This window comes from Amia ocellicauda, chromosome 4 (assembly GCF_036373705.1).
Source record: "Amia ocellicauda isolate fAmiCal2 chromosome 4, fAmiCal2.hap1, whole genome shotgun sequence".
Taxonomy (NCBI): domain Eukaryota; kingdom Metazoa; phylum Chordata; class Actinopteri; order Amiiformes; family Amiidae; genus Amia; species Amia ocellicauda.
In genome coordinates, this window is record NC_089853.1 from 24454640 (window position 1) to 24475573 (window position 20934).

The following is a 20934-nucleotide window of genomic DNA, read 5'->3' on the forward strand; positions in this document are numbered from 1 at the left end:
TTTAAGAGGAGCAAAGAAACTTTTCATTAATATTCTGCACGATCTTATAGTCTACAGATTTGTTTTTATTTATATATATATATATATATATATATATATATATATATTTTAATTTGGGTCTTACAAACATTGGATTTTACAGAAACAAAATAAAAAAAGACAAACCATAAAATTGTCTAAAATTTACAACAGAATTAATCTAGTCCATTGAACAGCTTTCTGTTTCTTTTTCTTACAAAAGCTACAATCCTTTAACAAAATCCTTAAAGCATATACATTTTTAAACGATATTCAATTTTTAAAGTATGAAAAAGCTAACTTTACAAGTACTGTTTATTTATAAACCAATTCATACTGAAAGTTATGTTATTGATTCACACCTGAATACAGTGGTTCAAAAACTCATACACGGTCATTTATAGTCATAAAAAGCACCACATCTTTATAATTATGCAGCTTGGATTAAAAAAAAAAAAAAAAAAAAAAAAATGTTGTCATGTTATGTGTACAGTTTATAAAAATGGACAGCCTTAAAAATATATTTTATTCAAATTAAAACATGCACCTTAAAGAATTCCTTTATTCAGTTGTAGAAATGTTTTGTTTTGTTTTTTCTTACGGAAAGAAGTTTACCAGTTAAAAAATCTACAACATATCATGGAGTCAAAGTCTGAAAAGTGTCCATCACTCTCCCACTGGGCAATTAATCTTCATCCTGTCATTAAACACGTCCGGCAGCAGAACTGTCGAAAGAGCTTTTTCTCGCACAGCCGGTTGGATTTCACCATCTCACAGAACACCTCGTCAGCTGGTCGGCCAGTTTCCAGAAAAGAGAGAACATCCAGTAAATTCAAACCATTAAAGAAACTCTCCCTCTCCACAGACACCTCCCTGGGGCCTCCTCCTGTCACTTAAATGGGCCTCTTCTGTGCATACAGCAAAGGACCAGTTTGGATCACATAATATATTGTGCAATATACCTAGCCTAGGAGCCAGAGTGCTCCAGGGGTTAAGAATGCCCAGGTCAATCCTTAACCTTAACTGTACATTAACCCTAAGCAGTAACTGAATGTATTTGCATTCTGTCTTCCAAAAGGAACGTCACTGTGTTGTTGGAAGTGACTCTGTGGAAGCAGTTATTGATGCACAGCGCTCTGTGAGTTTCTTTGGATAGAGGCGTCTGTTAAATGACGATAACAAATGTTACGTAACTAAATGAGTTCACAGTGAAGGCACGCAGACCTCTGTTTTGTGAGTAAATTTTTTTTTTTGTTTTTTCGGTCAGCCAAAGCCAGTTCTCTGAAGTTATAGTGTGGATTGAATTATATATAAAAAAAAAAAAGTTACTTAATCCTTATAATATTATATAACCGGAAAGTCCCATATGAGATCTTGGAAAAAGCTGTATATTACGTTCCAAGATTCCGAACATACAGTATTCTGAAAGCCACGAAGGAGAACAGCCCACAAATTAAAAATAAATAAATAAATACATAAACACAAATGCTGCTTGCCAAAACCAATATGATGAGGAATTAAAAAACAGCATTTACATCTCATTTCATTACAACCAGTTTTCATCCTTGTTTTAAACCAACAGCATTTTCCCAGAGAGCAATAACCACTTATGCACTCGGGACGCCTTGAATTAATGAAGGCACACCTGCATGCTTTTCCAAAAACACGTGGGGGCAACTGACATCATAACTGAACCACCTACAGTGAGGGAAAAAAGTATTTGATCCCCTGCTGATTTTGTACGTTTGCCCACTGACAAAGAAATGATCAGTCTATAATTTTAATGGTGGGTGTATTTTAACAAAAAAAATCCAGAAAAACGCATTTCAAAAAAGTTATAAATTGATTTGCATGTTATTGAGGGAAATAAGTATTTGATCCCCTATCAAGCAGCAAGATTTCTGGCTCCCAGGTGTCTTTTATACAGGTAACGAGCTGAGATTAGGAGCACTCTCTTAAAGGGAGTGCTCCTAATCTCAGCTCGTTACCTGTATAAAAGACACCTGTCCACAGAAGCAATCAATCAATCAGATTCCAAACTCTCCACCATGGCCAAGACCAAAGAGCTGTCCAAGGATGTCAGGGACAAGATTGTAGACCTACACAAGGCTGGAATGGGCTACAAGACCATCGCCAAGCAGCTTGGTGAGAAGGTGACAACAGTTGGTGTGATTATTCGCAAATGGAAGAAACACAAAATAACTGTCAGTCTCCCTCGGTCTGGGGCTCCATGCAAGATCTCACCTCGTGGAGTTTCAATGATCATGAGAACGGTGGGGAATCAGCCCAGAACTACACGGGAGGATCTTGTTAATGATCTCAAGGCAGCTGGGACCATAGTCACCAAGAAAACAATTGGTAACACACTACGCCGTGAAGGACTGAGATCCTGCAGCGCCTGCAAGGTCCCCCTGCTCAAGAAAGCACATGTACAGGCCCGTCTGAAGTTTGCCAACATCTGAATGATTCAGAGGAGAACTGGGTGAAAGTGTTGTGGTCAGATGAGACCAAAATCGAGCTCTTTGGCATCAACTCAACTCACCGTGTTTGGAGGAGGAGGAATGACCCCAAGAACACCATCCCCACCGTCAAACATGGAGGTGGAAACATTATGCTTTGGGGGTGTTTTTCTGCTAAGGGGACAGGACAACTGCACCGCATCAAAGGGACGATGGATGGGGCCATGTACCGTCAAATCTTGGGTGAGAACCTCCTTCCCTCAGCCAGGGCATTGAAAATGGGTCGTGGATGGGTATTCCAGCATGACAATGACCCAAAACACACAGCCAAGGCAACAAAGGAGTGGCTCAAGAAGAAGCACATTAAGGTCCTGGAGTGGCCTAGCCAGTCTCCAGACCTTAATCCCATAGAAAATCTGTGGAGGGAGCTGAAGGTTCGATTTGCCAAACATCAGCCTCGAAACCTTAATGACTTGGAGAGGATCTGCAAAGAGGAGTGGGACAAAATGCCTCCTGAGATGTGTGCAAACCTGGTGGCCAACTACAAGAAACGTCTGACCTCTGTGATTGCCAACAAGGGTTTTGCCACCAAGTACTAAGTCGAAGGGGTCAAATACTTATTTTACTCATTAACATGCAAATCAATTTATAACTTTTTTGAAATGCGTTTTTCTGGATTTGTTTGTTGTTACTCTGTCTCTCACTGTTAAAATACACCTACCATTAAAATTATAGACTGATCATTTATTTGTCAGTGGGCAAACGTACAAAATCAGCAGGGGATCAAATACGTTTTTCCCTCACTGTATATATCACTTCCATTTAAACCCATGACAAACAGCAGCCTCGAAGGGCCTGAGAAAGTAATTTTTAAATGTGTTTTCTTCAGCAATAAAGGCACAGAGGATCTGCTCTGAGATGTTCAACCCTCTCCAACACAAACAGTGGTGTGTAGGTGCATCTCCCAGATGGTTCATGCATCAAATACAGGGGAAACTGTAGTCAGATTATACCAGTTAACCCCTTGTGTACAGAGTTGATAGCAGCATGGGGGCTTAAGAAAAATAACACAGATTGGTGTGAATAAAGGATAGATCTCTTTCATCTCTGCTGCTGAAGCCATAAGGGTTACATCAAATGATAAATGCATTTAATGCCCAGGTGAAGACTTCAATAACTTATAAATTTATATAAAAAAAAAAAAATTTTTCCCAAAGTTGAAAAACTGCTGTCAGTAGCTATGACTAGTTCTCGTTTTCCTTTCCAAATACAACTTAAAATGCTTACAAGTTTAGGTTTTTAAACAGAGACAAAATACAAAAGTCACCTGCACTGTACATGTCTATTTGAAAACAAAAGCTTTGTGCAATCAATTATGAGTGGTATTTGACAACAGCTCTCAAAGACAAGGAGCCTTGAACAGATTGAAACTCTGCTTGAAAATGAACTGTCATTCAGGATGTATGGCTATATCACTGCCCCTCGACAACAGTCTTCATACCATCTTTGTCCGCTGCGTCATAACCACAGTCAGTTTCAGATGAATCACAGCCACCTGTCCAGGTATGATAAAATCTCCAGTTTTAAGATAAGGGGCACAGAGATGACCTGCTAGATATAATGAATCTGCCCAGCCACATTACAAATGGGCAGCTGTTTAAGTGAATAACGCTGACGGGAATAATAAGGACTTTTCTTAATCCCAATCAGAATCTTTCACCTGCTCTGTTCCTCATTCCATGGGGGAGAATATAAGTAACATGAATTCCAGATGCCTCACTATTGGCAAGAAAATACAATGTCAGTGAAGATTTTCTATTCACCGGATAGTCCTGTGTTCATTGTTAATAATATCATGGAGGAATTACCTTTCATTGGGTAAAGTGAGAACTACAACCTCAATTCCGAAAAAGTTGGGACAGTATGGAAAATGCTAATAAAAACAAAGAGTAGTGATTTGTAAATGTACTTTGACTTGTATTTAAACAAAAAAAACATATAAAGACAAGGTATTTGATGTTTTACCTAATCAACTGCATAGTTTTTTGAAGGTAAACTTTTATTTTGAAATTGACTGATGCAACACATTCCAAAAAGGTGGTATGACACAGGTGACGCAATCGTGTAATCATAGTATATAAGGAGCCTCCGAAAAAGGCCTAGTCCTTCAAGAGCAAGGATGGGTCGAGGCTCGCCAATCTGCCAACAGATGCGTCAGCGAATAATCCAACACTTTGAGAACAACATTCCCCAAAGACAAATCGGTAGGATTTTGGGCATTTCACCTTCTACAGTGCACAATATAATTAAAAGATTCAAGGGAACCAGTCAAATCTCGTTGCATTAAGGGCAAGGCTGAAAACCACTTCTGAATGTCTTAAAATGTCACTGTCACTGTCTTAAAAACCATCATGAGTCTGTAATGGATTTCCTGATATGGGCTCAGGAATACTTTGGTAAACCTTTGTCAGTCAACACCATTCACAGCTGCATCCACAGATGCAAGTTAAGGCTTTACTATGCAAAGCAGAAGCCAAACATCAACACTGTCCAGAAGCACCGCCGACTTCTCTGGGCTCGGTCTCATCTGAGATGGACAGTAGCACTGGAATCGTGTTTTGTGGTCGGACGAGTCAACATTCCAAATAGTTTTTGGACAAAACAGCTGTCGTGTTCTCCGGGCCAAAGAGGAAAAGGACCATCCAAGCTGTTATCAGCGTCAGGTCCAAAAGCCAGCATCTGTTATGGTATGGGGGTGTGTCAGTGCCCATGGCATGGGTAACTTACACATCTGTGAAGGCACCATTAATGCAGAAAGATATGTACACATTTTGGAGCAACATATGCTGCCATCCAGACGTCGTCTTTTCCAGGGACGTCCCTGCATTTTCCAGCAGGGCAACGCCAAACCACATTCTGCCCGGATTACAAGCGCATGGTTGTGTAAGCAGAGAGTGCAGGTGCTAGCATGGCCTGCCTGCAGTCCTGACCTGTCTCCGATTGAGAATGTGTGGCGCATTTTGAAGAGCAAAATAAGGCAACGAGTTGTGCAGCTGAAGAAATGCATAATGGATGAATGGGGAAAAACTTAACCAACTGGTGTCTTCAGTGCCCAAACGCTTAATAAGTGTTATTAAAAGAAAAGGTGATGTTACACAGTGGTAAACAGTCGACTGTCCCAACTTTTGTGGAGTGTGTTGCAGTCATCAGATTTGAAATGAGTGTATATTTTCAAAAATAAATTAAATTCACAAAGTAAAACATCAAATAATGTGTTAATAATGTGTTTTCAGGGTACAGGGTGAATTGCATTTTCAAATGACTCTTTTTGTTAGTTTTTTTGCATTTTCCGTACTGTCCCAACTTTTTTGGAATTGGGGTTGTATGTCAATACAATTGCAGGGTTCTCTTTGGGCTGGACCAACATAATGAACAATTAAGCTAGGTTGCACAATAGAATGCCAACAGATGTCCAAATAAATAAAATAATAGGCCTGTAATTTAGAAGATTCCTGGATGGATTTAAAAAAAATGCATTATTATGCAGTGTTATGGTTTATTTGGTTTGCTAGTTTTTCCCCATGAATTGAACTTACCATTATTACAGGTGGCATTCACAATGCATGTTCCACTGACTAAATTGTAGCCATCTTTGCATTTTAAGCAGTTCCTTCCAGGGCCATGGCAAATCAAACAATTATCTTCACATCTGGAAAACAAACAAATTAAGGGATTGGTTTCCTAAAGAAAAGGAAAAATGGGACAACTTATATATAGCTGAGACTTGGGGACACAATTAAAACCCCAAAATGTAATGGCACCCTACATTTATACTCTCTTATTAAACAAAACATAGGCAGCCCTTTTAAACATGTAAGGAAAATGTATTTTGAAAAGCTGTCTTTTTTTCCCATAAAGAGGAGAAACAGGACCATTTTTCTTATATTTTAAGCTTGTTGAGAGTAATTAGCAGTATGATGTCAATAAAAACTGTAACATCATGACACAAATAAAAACCGTAACATCATGACATGAATATTCATGAATATCCACATGCAGACAGGTTTTGTGACAGTGGGATGAACAGTATTAGGTCATTCACAGGACAGAGCCACATACAGCTATAGTCAGACACTGCTTTATTCACTGGGAAAAATGCAGGAGATCAACCTATGGAGAGCCACACATAAGGGGCAAAATGTATGACCCCATGGGTGATTTGAAAGTCAGCTCAAATCTACAGAATTTAAAGCAGGCCCCTTTTGATGTCAGCTTCTTTGCGTTGATTTAAATAGACGCAACACTTTGAGCTTCCATGCAACTCTCACTTGTTCGTTATTTACGTAAAGTATTCAATGTATTGTTGCCCTTTAATAAATAACGTCAACAAAATAAAACTATACTGTGCTCTGTTCTTTAGAAGAAGTATTGCACGTTGTCTGATGTATGCTGGCCACCTCTCCCCACTTCAGCTGTTGTAATATTAACACTGAATATATGGTGGGCCTCAGCTCTATGCAGCCCTTACAGACAAAGGGTTAGTCTGCCTCTGTTTTTGAGGCTTCATTTATTGTGTGCTGAGCTGTCAATGCATGAAAAAATAATACCAAAGGAGGTATCAAAACTCAAAATGAACATCCCCTTACATAATTAAGAACAATAATAAAATAACCATCTGTCCCTTGGAATGCAACTGTGAAAAGGGATGAGAATTTGAAACGGTAAACTGACAGTTGCTTATCCCAAGTACAATAGAGATAAATAAATAACACCTACATAAACTACAAAGCGAAACACACAAGAGACAAATGTGACCCAAGAAATGTATATTAAGTAGATTAAGGGTAATTCACAGACCATTTTCATGCTCATTAAAATAAAACAGATTCATTAAAAAAGACGGGCTTAAAAAGACACGGATTAAATCTTCATCAGTACAGCCTGATGGAAATATCACAGCAGCTGCAGCTTCACAAGATCACACTCCAGTTTATGTTCAAATACCATTTATCACTGTCAGTGTGCTTCACTCCGCTTTCTATAGACACAGTATGACTTCAGAAGACATACAGTATAAACCTGCTGGGTTTACATCTCTCTGCCCAAAAAGACTTAAACTACAGACAAAGAAGCATCCACAGTCCTAAAGAAAAAAAACTCCCTTTACACAAATAAAGCTTGCCACAATGTAATTTAGTCAACCTTTTTTCCAAGTTATGAACGCATTCTAACTGGAAAACACTGAATCATTTACTTTCCAGAGAAACGCCTATTCAGGCATGTTTTATTTTCAAAACAGCTGATGTAACAGTACCACAAATATAAACCAAAAGTAAACTACTGTGTTTGCTCACTGAAAGAACTCTTATTATACCCAGGTGGTATTTAAGATTTTGGAAATTCCTGCGTAAAAATCTTTTATTGAAATTATGTCATAATCTGACATCTGCTCTTCTGCTAGACCCATCCTATACCCGTGTAAACAGTGGAACCGATTCACAACCAGCAACATGCCTCGAGGCATTTCAACCCCGTTCTGGAATCCTCAGAGAAAATACTCGATGAGGTTTCATCTACTAATACCCCAAAAGAGCAGGATGGTCTCTGAATGGCAGTGCCAGTTAGGGGGATAGGGCAAGATGGAGTTAAAATGCGTGCGCTTGGTCGATGTGCATCTGCCGGGGATTCTGACTGATCCCCAGAGACAGGCTGGGTTAAGCGGAGGGCAGGCAGGCTTGGAACGTGGGTCACATGACCGAAGGCCGTGCATGTCAGAACACATTCCCAGCACCAGGCAGAGGCGAGGCACAGCTGGAGCCAACTGACACAGCTGTGCGCTAACCGAACTGCCATTTCCTTCACCTGCCTGTCATGAAAATGTTGAAAAGAAAATACCAAGCCTTAATGCATTATGGCCTTTCTTAATCATTAATGGAAGCTTACTCCTCTTGATGGTTCTTTCCCTTTCATGCCCCAAACTGTAGGTCATTTCAAGCAATACGATGTGAAACTAATGGTACTTTTTCTTTTTCTTATGACTACGGCTCTTTCAATACACCTTGCGCAAACTACTGCCATCTTTAAAAGCTTCTATTTTATTTATAAGGCATCCATAAACCAAAGACCTGATTTATACAAAGCAATTCCGCTTGGGCCTTAATCGCAGCCATTAGAGTGATCTAGAGTGTTCTGATGCGACTATAAATTTTTAGTTGCAGTGCAGGTATAAGATTTATAAGGCAAGATCCTCAGTTGGTCCTTTTAAATTGTACCTTAGCATTGATTTATGAGCAATCATGGAAATGAAAACAAAATAGAAAAAACAAAACAACAAATTTACTAGCCAAGCCCGAGTTAAAATAGGCAACCTAGATACTATACGGTGAATCAATCATGGTGATTCACAGGCAAGCACCAAAACCTCACACACTGCTTTCAACCTCCAGATTCCAAATTCACATTAGCAGGTGGGAGTCATTTTGCCTAATGGGAACTACTCGGTTTCCAGCCCATTGCTCTCCACTCATGGGGAGGGCAATGACCCCAATCCCACTAGAGTGACATAGGCAGTATTTTTTAATTTTATTTTTATATCCCCAACAGAAGATTAGCCAGCTCAAGCTACCGAAGTCCAATTAACGAGACGCAGATGGGAGGTGACTCAGAGAATCTGTGGCTCTCCGCTTCCAAAGACAAAGTGTCTTGGTGGGAGAGCGGGAGCGGAGATGTTTTGTACAGTGCGAGTACAGGATCTAGCACGGTTCCCTGCCCTTCCCCCTCTGCTGCAAAGGCACACAACACAGACTTTAATGATTAATACAAATTAACAACAGATACAGCAATGCAAGAAAAGAAAACAAACATCCATTATCTAAAACTGTTACAGAGATCCCCGACACAAACATTTAGCTCTGCTATTGTTCATAACTGCCTCATTCATAACAACACCAATATATCTTCCAGGTTAACCAGACTCGTGCTTAACAAATGATAACTCATGCGTGGGAGGACACGCACCCGCACACTCGCAGCCTGACTGCGTTCAGTGAGAAGGAGAAGGAACAGCTTTCATTCCAGAATGCAGTGAGCAATGCTTCTCACAATACACAACTCCAATAATAACCAGAATAAAAAGAATGGTCTTTCAGACATATATATTACTTCCCTTTAAAGTTCTAGACCAAAAAGTCATTCAAATTATGAAACATACAGCATTATAGAAAAGGCTTTCCAGAGCAGCTTTGTGAACATTAGGAGACCTGTATGGAGAATTGTGTACCTAGGAAACCAATAAACCTGAGGGGCAATCGATCTGTGTGGGTGGCACAGAAGAAAATGGTTAATTGGGGTTGGCATTCCTCAGATTATATCTGAAACTGCCACGCAGCCGATTCCTGCCTATCCCTGGGACTGGGAGGCGGTTACGGTGGTAACATAAGGGCGAAAAGCAGACATTGCAGTAACTCCTGCACACCCATTGTCCTTTTCACCAGTTCTCCTGTTTTCATGGGAGGCTTTCAGGGTTCACTACACTGCCAATGGTCTCAAGTTACTTCGTCTGCACCACAGACACAATATCTGTGAGGGAACAGTATTGGGAATTAGTAGGCTATAAATAAAGTGAAAGGCCCCCCCACTGTCCAGCTAATGGCCAGGTGCTGAGAGCCACCTACTTGCGGCAGATCTGCTGAGGCAATCCCGCAGCCTCCCCGGGGTAGTAGCCCTCCGTGCACGCCGAGACACATTTCCACTCCTGCAGCAGGAAGTCTTTGGCACACTGGATGCATTCTTCCTTCCCAGGCCCTGCGAATTCAACAGCACTACAACCGATTACTGAACCAGTTACACTTCTTTACATTCTGTGCAGCTTTCGCAAAAAAAGATTTAACTATTTAAGATGTACAGTTAAAAAATCCATCAGTTATTTATTGATATTATGTATTCCACATGCAGAGGCATATTGAATAGCTCCCATTCCCAAGAGCTTACATTGTACTTAATATATCCTGGCACAATAATAACTGACTACACAGACCTATCAAACCCACTACACTGTGTGTGTTGTGTTATGCAGGGAGGGATTATTTGCAAGTAAAACTTTCCTTTTTCTGTAATGAAAACAGGTTTTTTAAGGCCTAGATTTAAAAAAGAAGAAACGTGTACATATTTGCCCAGATAGCACAGGACATTGGCCCGATGGGGGGGTGACGTATAGCCGACGTCGGATTATGGTTGGCATGGTTGGACAACAGACGCGGTTGGGGGGGTGACGTATAGCCGACGTCGGATTATGGTTGGCATGGTTGGACAGCAGTTACGGTCGGCGAGATGGATCATGTCTGACTAAATGCCGACAGATGCGATATCAGTGCAAGATGTTTTACTAAATGGACCTATACAACTTTAAAATACCATACCTATGAATAATAATCACTATAACTATGTTTGACACTGTCAACTTATTATTATTATTATTAAATTATTATTAAAATGTTTAAAATGTACTGAAAAGTTGAATATTTCATTGTATGACGTACAGGGTTGTATGTATGACTGTGGTTGTTTTCAGAATATCAGTTTTAAAATATCAAATGATAGGCTTTTTATTTTATTGAAGCGAAATGGTTTAAAGTTAATCTAAATGACAATATACAGCCAGTTGGGTAATTAATTATGTAGCAAATGTATTTCAATTTGTAACTAATTTGTCAGAAGTGAAAAACAGAAGTGTTTTATTTTCCTTCAGTGAGCCAGTTTCATTAAGTACAGGTGTTGTGTGCGAAGATGCCGCAGAAACAAGCTGTTTGTATGCATTTGTAACAAGACACTGAATTAGCCACAAATGTAACTTAATGGCTACAGGACAGAAGGGAACTTTCACATAACTATTTAAAAAGTAGTCAAAACTGACAATTAAAAATACAGTTATAAGAATGAATAAGGCTTATTGAATGCATTGTAGTTTACAGTTATTTTTGGTTAATCTGTTTATCTAGAATTGAGCCAGACGTGTCCAGAGGATTCAGGAACTCAATCACTGCGAAGCAAGATCAGACGTGTGTCGTTTATTCTTTTAAATATTTCATCTAGTATTTGTGAATAAAATTGGTGCGTGTTATTCCTTAATAATGCCTCTGCTGAGTGATTTGAATATACAATCTTACATGTCTTACTGTTGTGTTTTGATCTGGGGATCTGTAATTCTTATTTAATATTACATTAATTATTTAATTAGGCTTAGTTCTGTTGAGCCTGTATAAGACATCAGCTTTTTAAATAACTGTGTGTATTGGATAATACAATTTTAGAAATACTCGGTCCAAGCTTCCCGCATTCGTACCTCAGGGAGAGAGAAAACGAAGCACTGACAGTGTGACTGTAGTTCTGCTCTTCTGCAATATCTTTCTACAACATCAAGAACGGGCTCTGAAAACACTGAGGGCTACAGGACGAGCACAGTAAAGCAACGAGCAACACTGGATACAGGATAAGAGCAAAGTATACTTTTGGGAAATTAACATTTGCAGGTCAAAATACGGATGGACCGACCAACGTCGTTTTGAACATCGGGCCAACGTAGGCACGATAACGTTGGGCCAAGTCATCTTCAAATGTCGGTACGATAATTCATGTTCCTTTGGGCCGACATTGGCCCAATGCTGCTGTGCTATCTGGGTGGTTTTGTGGAGGATTTAAAATCATATTTGTTGCTAAAATCTGTAGCTTTGCAGGATTATTTCATGTTAAATAAGGGAAATAATATCAATGAATGTGTCTTAGATTGTTTTCATATGCTTAATTTATACACAAAAATTAACCTAACAGCAAGTAATGCGTTACTTCATACAGACATACAGTGCAATCCTGGACATTTAACACAAAAGATTTACCCATTTCAATACAACTCAAAACCAACATCTGACAGAAACGCATAAGTTTGTAAAGTTTCAGTAATACAGGACATCTGACCTGTGCAGGTGGAGCAGGACATGTGACAGGTGCTGCACTTCATCTCCTCCAGGTTGAAGAAGGTCCCATCAGCGCATTCGGGAACACAGGTCATCCCAGCCAGGCTGCGGAGAGACAATCCAGCAGACGATTTCAATTAATTAAGTGCACTGCAGGGGGGGGGAAATGTAATCAATGGTAGTTTTAAAACTAGGGTGTATTAATTAAGAACAAACCAATCAAAAGATTTACAGCTCAAATGGTTTACAAAGGAAAGCAGAGCAGCTGGCACAGTTGTCATTCTGTTCCACTTTCAGGAATAATCCTATTAAATACTGCCTTCGTTTATAGACAGGTCTGGAGGCTATGTAAACAGCAATGTGTTGTAGTTTCTGACAGCTTTATTTAAAATTCTTGTTTTATATATATTCTTTTTTAATTGGTCAAAGAACGGAGTTAGGCTGAAACACAAATAGGCAGTGAGCTTTTTTAGTTTATTACCTGAATCCATCGTGGCAAACTGTGCACCTGTCAGAGTCCCGGAGACATTTCATGCAATTTTGATGGCATTTCAAGCACTGCTTCTGAACTGCGAAAAAGAAGAAAAAACAATCCTGGCTTGTGGCTTGATCTCATATTTGGCACACTAATTAACAAAGCACACAGTGTTTGAGATAGCTTATTTATTTGACTTTGGTTATTTGCTATTTTAATAAGGCATACATCACTAGCAGGCCGCTAACCGCCTGTGACGTTTGAGAGCATATTGCATCACACAGCCAACCAAGGCCCTGCTTCTTTAACAAGGGGATGTAAAAAAAATGAAATGTATTAAAAGAATAAATAAAAATAAAAAGTTCAAAAGATGACATTCACTGTAAATAAGGGTTTGTGCTTCTCTCTTTTTATGAACCGGCAGTACAAACCAGCAGTCCTCTCTGCCAGGTGCCAGTGTGGACGAGCAAAAGGATTTATAGCACAAACTGACTGAATTCCATTTCAAACATCTGTCTGTGAGCAGAAAACAACTTTGTTAATAGGCTTCCAGCACCACTAACTCTTTCCATTTCACACATTCATGGGCACAATTAGTAATAACTTACTTGAGAATAAAAAAAAAATCTACCAGATGGGCCATGCAAGCTTTATGCTCTCCTAGAATGGCTTCACATCATCAAGGGAGGTGTGCATTTAATCGCTCGCTACCTATTCCATAAATTTAAACACCACAAACAGGTTCTCAATAAAAACCTCATCCAAGCAGCACTATGGTTGGATGCACTCCTTCTACTTGTGCTTAAATCTCAGTGGATAAAGTAATTAAAACAGTTAAGTCCTTTTACACCGCAATTATTTAGCAGCCAGAAGATTAGCACAATAAAACTTTCCTTTGGTGATCTTGTTTTCATCATGTCGATGCAAATTGTTCCCGTCACTTACTTTCATCTGCAAAAAAGCCCACGGGGCATGTGTCTACACAGGTGCTCTCCTCAGCATACAGGTACAGCCCACTTCTGCAGGACGTGCACTCATTGTGCGCCCGGCCCACACACTTCTCGCAGCCCTTAAAGCACCGTCTGCATCGCCGCGCCTCTGCGTCTTCATAATACCCCAGGGGACAGTGGCTGACACAGGTCCTGTAAATCAGGGATGAAAGATTCCCATCTTCAAAGCCTGCAGCTTGCAAAGCACTAGGTTATGGCACTGCATAGAGTATATTGGCAGCTCTGCAAATACTGATCTCCTACTCGACTGACAGTGCTGGGGACCAGTGTACCCAGGCATAATCTGGCTTGCGCTCCATGCATGTCTGAGGTGCTCCACAAATCATCCGCAACCGAACGTCATAGCGGTGAACAAGTACACAAGATCTCTTCAATCTACAGAATTGACTGACGCCATAGTAATGACACAGAACATTTCTTGGAAAAGTGCCCATAGGAACTTCAACTGCTGGAGCCTCATGACCTTAACAGTACATTTACACTTCAGCAGCACGTCTGAGCAGGCTGCAGCAGTCAAGAATGGGGTGGAATTAGCGTGATGAGATTAAGTAGAAAAGAACCTGTCCTTGATGGCAATCGCCGGGATCTGGAGAGGCGGTTCAAACATTTCGTTGACGAGGCATCTGAGATGGCTGTCATTTGCACTTGAGTCCAGAGCAATGGGTGTTTTAATTGCTGATGAACACCTGTTCCACTAACTGACTTCAAACATAATTGATAAGCTCCAGCAAAGAAACAAGTTAGCTGTGCTGCTCGTTTCTCCCCCTAAAAATTAATATGCTGAATGTGCTTTAGCACAGCCACTGAAGCTGTTCATATTTGGTATTTCTAGTGTGGCTCTAGAGGATCAGGAACAGAGCAGAACACGTCTTCCTCTACATGGAGTCCAGGGAGCACAACGGCCCATAGCGTTATCATGCAGTTTGATTTAAGCAAATGGAAACCACATTGAGCAGCTCAAGCACTGCAATACATCACTGGTAGTGTAAGTCCGTTACCTGCCAGACTTGATGTTCCCTAGGCTGAAATGAATGCAGTTCAAACAGTGCTCAGCATCTGGCCCATCGCAGCCCTGGTCTCCACACTCAGAATGGCACGACCCTGCAAGACAAATGCTCACCGATCAAATATGCCAGCTAAGCCTAGCAATTAAGCCTAGCATGCACATTCAAATAGTTATCTATGAATATCAGCATGACTGCACTGCATTAAGTGTTTTTTGTTTGTACAGTTTTTGCATTAGATGTTTTCTACAAGAAGGAAAAGCTGTGGAGGAGACTTTACAACTTGGCGCAGGAAGGCGTTGCATAGGATCATCCTGAGACAGGCAGGCAATTTAGAAAATAATGTTGGGTGAAGCAGAAAGTCAATTATACATTATTACTAATCAGTACAATAAAATGACATGAGTTCCTCCTTAATCTTAACTAGTGCTCTGTGACCTAAGCCGATGATTGGTTCCTATGAAATACAGTCAACACTGTTAAAGAGAGTTGTGTAGAGATAGGTTAATAATGACAACTCTACTGCAACCCAAGATAATTGGACAAAGCCAAGGTTGCATACCAAAACCCTCTTTATCTGCAAGATTATACACAGGAAAATGAGAAATGTGATGAGACACTGAAATCCTACTCATCACTGCCTCCAAACTACTGCACTGATTAAGATAATGCTATGAAGTATTCATCTCAGCATGTGGCAGTCATCTGGGGCAGCTCCTAGACTCCTACCATTGTACTCCTCCTCCTCCTCTTCTGGGACCTCCTGCAGCGTCTCAGGCCCCCAATGCTCCTGGTCTGGGCTGGGGATCTCTAGCATCCTGGAGCGGGAGTGATGGGAGCTCTGGGAGTGGTAAGGATGCTCTGTGGTTCCGTACAGGGTGAGGGTCCACTCTTTCAGTTTGCCTGAGATCACACAGCACAGCTCATCACAACACCACACGCTATGCCAGGAATATAAAAGATATGCAAACTTTTCCTTTTTTCCTTCTTCTTTTCTCCAGTTGCTTATTTGTTCAATGGTGAAATAGTTTCCCCCCCAAAGAGGATTTTCCCCTCTCCACCCTCCCCCCTTCCTCATGTGCAACATTCCTGCACATTTCATGGTACTATATTGTGCTGTCAGTGAGGCTGTAATGGATTATCGACCAGTTAATTTCAGCCAATCACTGTGTACCTTTCAAAGAAATGGATATTTAATTTTCCCGGTAAAAAAATTAAACTAAAAAATAGCTTAGCTGCAAATCGGAAAAAAAAGCGAGATCATTTAGGAGAAGGAAAATCCTTTACCCAGAACTTCAGGGTTGCGCAGCTGTGATGGAGAGTCAAGTATCTCCAGAGTCCACAGTCCCTCAGCCTTCTCTCCCCAGCAGTGCACGGTCATGAACTCCCAGTTTTTGAAACCTTCGTTAGAGTTATCAAACAATCTGTATCCAAAACGAACATAAACAGGCTCATTTGTAAGCCTGTAAATCTGCAAGCAGCTGATTGCAACAGACTTTTATTTCCATTAACTGAGGGCAGTGCTATCTTGTCTCAGGCCTGAACTAATTATCCACATATTGGGACTTATCAAGAAAGAGTGCTATACAAGGTTGTCTCCAAACTGGTATCCACAAGAGAATCAGAACTCGTTTCGATTTTTAAAATAATTGTCTGGCACTTCCAATATGCCTTTGATTTATCTTAACTGGAGAAACTTCAACATTCTAGTTCAGGGTCTCCACTATCTAGCTACCATGAATAGGCTGACAATAATATGACTTTATAACCACTTGATAGCACACAAAAATCACCAAAGATGTTTCTGAAAGCCTGCTCAGCCAATGTTTGGAATATACATGAAACATACCTTAATGATACTTAAACCACATTTGTTTGGGTGCTGAAAAGCAGTAAACTGGAATTTTGAATAGATAATGGGGAGGACTGATTAAATAAATTCAGTCCTATAGTACTTTGGTCAACTTTCAGCATTTGGAAAAGCAATTGTCTGGAGTAAGCAAGAAACAGTTGGCATGACAATTGAAGTGACCTCCACCTCTTTCCTAGATGCATGGGTGAGGCCAGTCTGTAAACAGACATTAGTTTAAGAGCTTAGTAGTCATCAATTTTCATAATATTAATCAATGATGGAGAACAACTTATGCTTTTGTGCTCAAGTGGAGCAGATCCTTCCTTTGAAGTATTTTCAGTTTGATTAAACTTCTTTGCTCCTGTCACTAAAGATAATCAGCAGCACCAATTCTAACCCCTTCCTCCTCCTTACTGGCTTTCTGCCACATGCTTTTCTGATCTGTTATTTACCTATGTGTGTAAGGATGAATATATTTTGCATGTGGTTATTTTTAAATAAAACAAAGTAATCCTAAATGGCTGAAAATCCACTGTTACATCACTAATAAGTTTTATGGGTATGGCTATGAATACAAGATCTTGACCAAGCCAAAACCCAGCTTTCTTCACTAACTCAAGGCAAATGTCTGACTTGGCAACATACACTGTCCCTGGTGTAATTAAAATAATGCTTTATCAACACAGATCTTTCCAGGAAATAAAGCTGCTTTGGTAGATAAATCACTTATATTTTCTCACATCCGTTCTCCTTTCTAAAACATTCATAAATAGAAATAGTTGCCAAAGATAAGTTAATGCAATGTTAATATTCAGAGGATAATTTGCCAGATGAGGAACACGCAGTGTCTGATAAAAATACAATGAAGTGTAAATGGAGTTAAGCGAAAATAAAATGCATCAAAAAGCTACAAAAAGAACAGTCATTTTTATGCTAGTAATGCTAAGCACGAGTGTTTTCCAAGTGTCAAAAACAAAGTACACAAAGATTTAAAACTGCATGAAAGAAACTGTGAAGAAATTATTCTGAGCTGACTAACCTCATTAAGGAGAGAAATAAAAAATGAAAAGAGAATGGCATTCATTTTTTTCCATTTACATTTTATGTCAGAGGTTTCCCCTGATACAAATCAAATGAGCTAAAAACATTTTTTTTAATCTATAAACCCAAATACTTTCTTGATTTATTCATGAGATCTGTGAATTACAATCATTCCTCCCTTCACTGTCTATTTCCCTTTTAAACCGGCTGCATACGAATATAAAAGAACATGGTGGAATTCCTGAAGAGCTCCACTGAAATCAATTAAAATTAAAAATACCACAATTGTTTGAAGACAAATCTCTACAATCTAGAAAAAGGAACTGTGGAGTAAACCAAATGAAACAAAGCTCCTCCAGCTATTACAACTGATCCGGTCACTACACACAGCATGCGACAAATGCAAACATGCTCTATCCTCACACACCTAGAGTCACCTCTGTTGAGGAAAATAAATAAATAAAACTGCAAAGGAAACAACAGCTGTGCTGGGCGAAGAACAGAAGCCAAGCACATATGCAAGGAAAACTCAACAGCAAGGTGTTGCAAAGTCTCATGCTTTGCATCAACGCTTGCATAGGAATCTACTGATTTTTTTTCATGATTCTCCAATCAGGTGACTAACAGCCTCAGCTGACAAAGGTAATAGACAGGTAAGCACAGGCCACTCACCGTTTTGCCAGAAGCTGTGACTTGGTGCCCGACGGGGAGATGAGGTTGATCTGCAGGTCCCCACGGCGAGGATGCACTACGAGGACCCTCACTATGACGTGCTCCAGATACACCACGTGATTCTCCAGCTGCTCGGCACAACCCGATGTCGTAATGGTGGTATTGAGGTACTGGTCGGCCCGGATGTACCTTTGAAGGGAAGCATTTGTAAATTTGCACGTCAATATCCATTTTTAGTTTTGTCATGTAAACCACTCTGATCCGGTCAGCCATTACCAGGCCCTGCTTTCACAAAAACAAAGACAAGAAAGGGCCCGCTATCTCTCATTGATATTACAGCTCCCATTGCAATATCTGATGGAAGAGTAGGAACGTGTAATCCATTTATCCAGGCTGCATTCCAATTGCAATCAAATTCATGGGCTGTCAGTTTCTCAATAACTTCACTAATTCACCTGGCAATTATTTCCTATCTTCCATAAACAAGGACAAAACATCTCTCAGAAATGGCCTGCGAATCAATGCAGGTGTTGCACTGTGGGCTTTGCCGACGTCTAAATGGATGGACTGACAATGCTTCACACCTGGAATCTCCACATGTGATAGCACAGACAGACAGATTCACTCGTGAAGTGCATCCCTCTTGGGAATAAGACCAGATAAGACCTCTCAATAAGATATATATGGCTGTGTTGTTATTTTTTTGTTAGCTTTTCTTCAATCTAAAAAACTTGATTGCTCATACATTATAAAAGTAGTAAGTGAACAATTACAGGATTTTTTATAAAATGTGACTTGGCCAAAATCCGAACGGGAAAGCCGAACGTGTGCAGCATGATTCCTCAAGCTAGAGTAAGAAATTAATTATAATTCAATTTAATTAAACTTAAATTAAAATGCAGTGATGTATCTTTTTAACCCTTTTGTGGTCAAAACAGTTACCTGCACCTTGGTGTGGAGCGCTGGAATTCTCAGCACTCCTGTACAAATCAGAAAGCACGTTGCACAGCAAATCGGCACCGAAAGCAGATGATACGTTTGCTACCATCACCTTTGGAATTCAGCTCATGTAACTGATATAAAGAATGCAAGTGGTTTGTAGCACAACCAATTCTTTTAACACCCCCTATGCCACCACTCGCCTTACAGTTTTTTAATTTTATTTTTTTCCTTTTTTCTGAAGCAGAGTATGTTTCGCCTGGCATTTTAATGTTAAAAAAAAAAAAAAAAAAAGATGCAAGGATCAAATACCAACTTGCAGAGACAGAGACTCCATATGCATTTGCCTAAGGCCTCTCGCCTACTGGAAAATCGAATCAGGAGCCGGCAGACCAAGGGATGTTGCCCTTGAGCGGATCTTTTTTATTCTTTAACCGCCCCGCACATTTCCAAATGGAGCCCTGGAGTAGGTGGGGAGAGAGAATGGAGGGGCTAGCGATTTGCTAGACTTGCTGCAATTTAAAGCAAACACATTTTAGCTGCAGCCACTACCCCAATCAGCTGCAAGCCCAGCACAGACAAACTGGAGATACATTTTTCCACAAATCAGCCACCCACTAGTCATCTGATGGCAGCCCGGTGAGCGAAACACCTGCCATGAAAGCAGGGGTCTTTGGCATGTGCACTGTCCGGTGTGCAAGTACCTCAGTTAAACATCTCCCATCAATTATAAACTAAAACCCAAGTATAGAGAGGATATTAAAGGGATATTTTTAATCACTCAGAGCTTTTATTTTGTTATTATTTTATTATTTTGTTGAGCAGGGCACTTCACAAATGCATAACTATTTATGTGCTGATCAGAAAGAGAAAACATGTAATCCTTCCCAGAGCAGTGTGTGTGCATTGTTTTCTATGTATACAATGCATTCCAAAAACATTGAGAAATGTATCTGGCTATTACAAAGTGAAGCTACAAGAACGGGGGGGGGGGGGGGGGGGGGGGGGGAACACATTTTTAAAGGATCCTAAACTGAAAGATTCAAAAAACAGTGACATCTTCACAAGCGTGGTGTGTTGTCAATCAACAAATCATTTTACTTGGTTAAAGCTTTTTAACCAAGAAGGATTACAAAATACAGTTAAGAAGTTAAACAATAATCTCTGAGGTCAATACCTCCACTGATTTTTTAAAGATGCTGAAAGATCTCATGGCCAGTTTACTATCTCCTATATTGCGACATTTCTTCAGCTGAATCTATACAAGCTGATCATACTTAATGGTTTGAAAGCTATATTGAGTGCATTTTCTATTTTTTATTTCATAGATTCAAAACCAGGAACTGAAAAATAAATAAAATCATGGCATGAAATTGAGCATTTCACTTCCAGCAGATATCTTCCATCATTTAAAAATAATGAGATAGCAATCCAATAAAATCTCAGCACAGAAATTAGCTTTCGATTTTTAGTACTCACCAAAGGAAAACTACCAT

At 39.9% G+C, this 20934-nt stretch overlaps 1 protein-coding gene across 1 annotated transcript in view; it reads right to left on the reverse strand.

Moving 5' to 3' along the window:
* pcsk6 (proprotein convertase subtilisin/kexin type 6) overlaps positions 1 to 20934 on the reverse strand; it is a 41647-nt gene continuing 20713 nt past the window's right edge. The window contains exons 12-21 of the mRNA XM_066701534.1: positions 18500 to 18688; positions 16222 to 16358; positions 15664 to 15837; positions 14929 to 15031; positions 13866 to 14062; positions 12927 to 13014; positions 12447 to 12550; positions 10151 to 10280; positions 6074 to 6186; positions 1 to 808 (exon numbers count right to left, since the gene is read on the reverse strand). Of these exons, the coding sequence (XP_066557631.1) occupies positions 711 to 808; positions 6074 to 6186; positions 10151 to 10280; positions 12447 to 12550; positions 12927 to 13014; positions 13866 to 14062; positions 14929 to 15031; positions 15664 to 15837; positions 16222 to 16358; positions 18500 to 18688 (1333 nt within the window). The 3' untranslated portion in view covers positions 1 to 710. The remainder of the gene's footprint in view (positions 809 to 6073; positions 6187 to 10150; positions 10281 to 12446; positions 12551 to 12926; positions 13015 to 13865; positions 14063 to 14928; positions 15032 to 15663; positions 15838 to 16221; positions 16359 to 18499; positions 18689 to 20934) is intronic.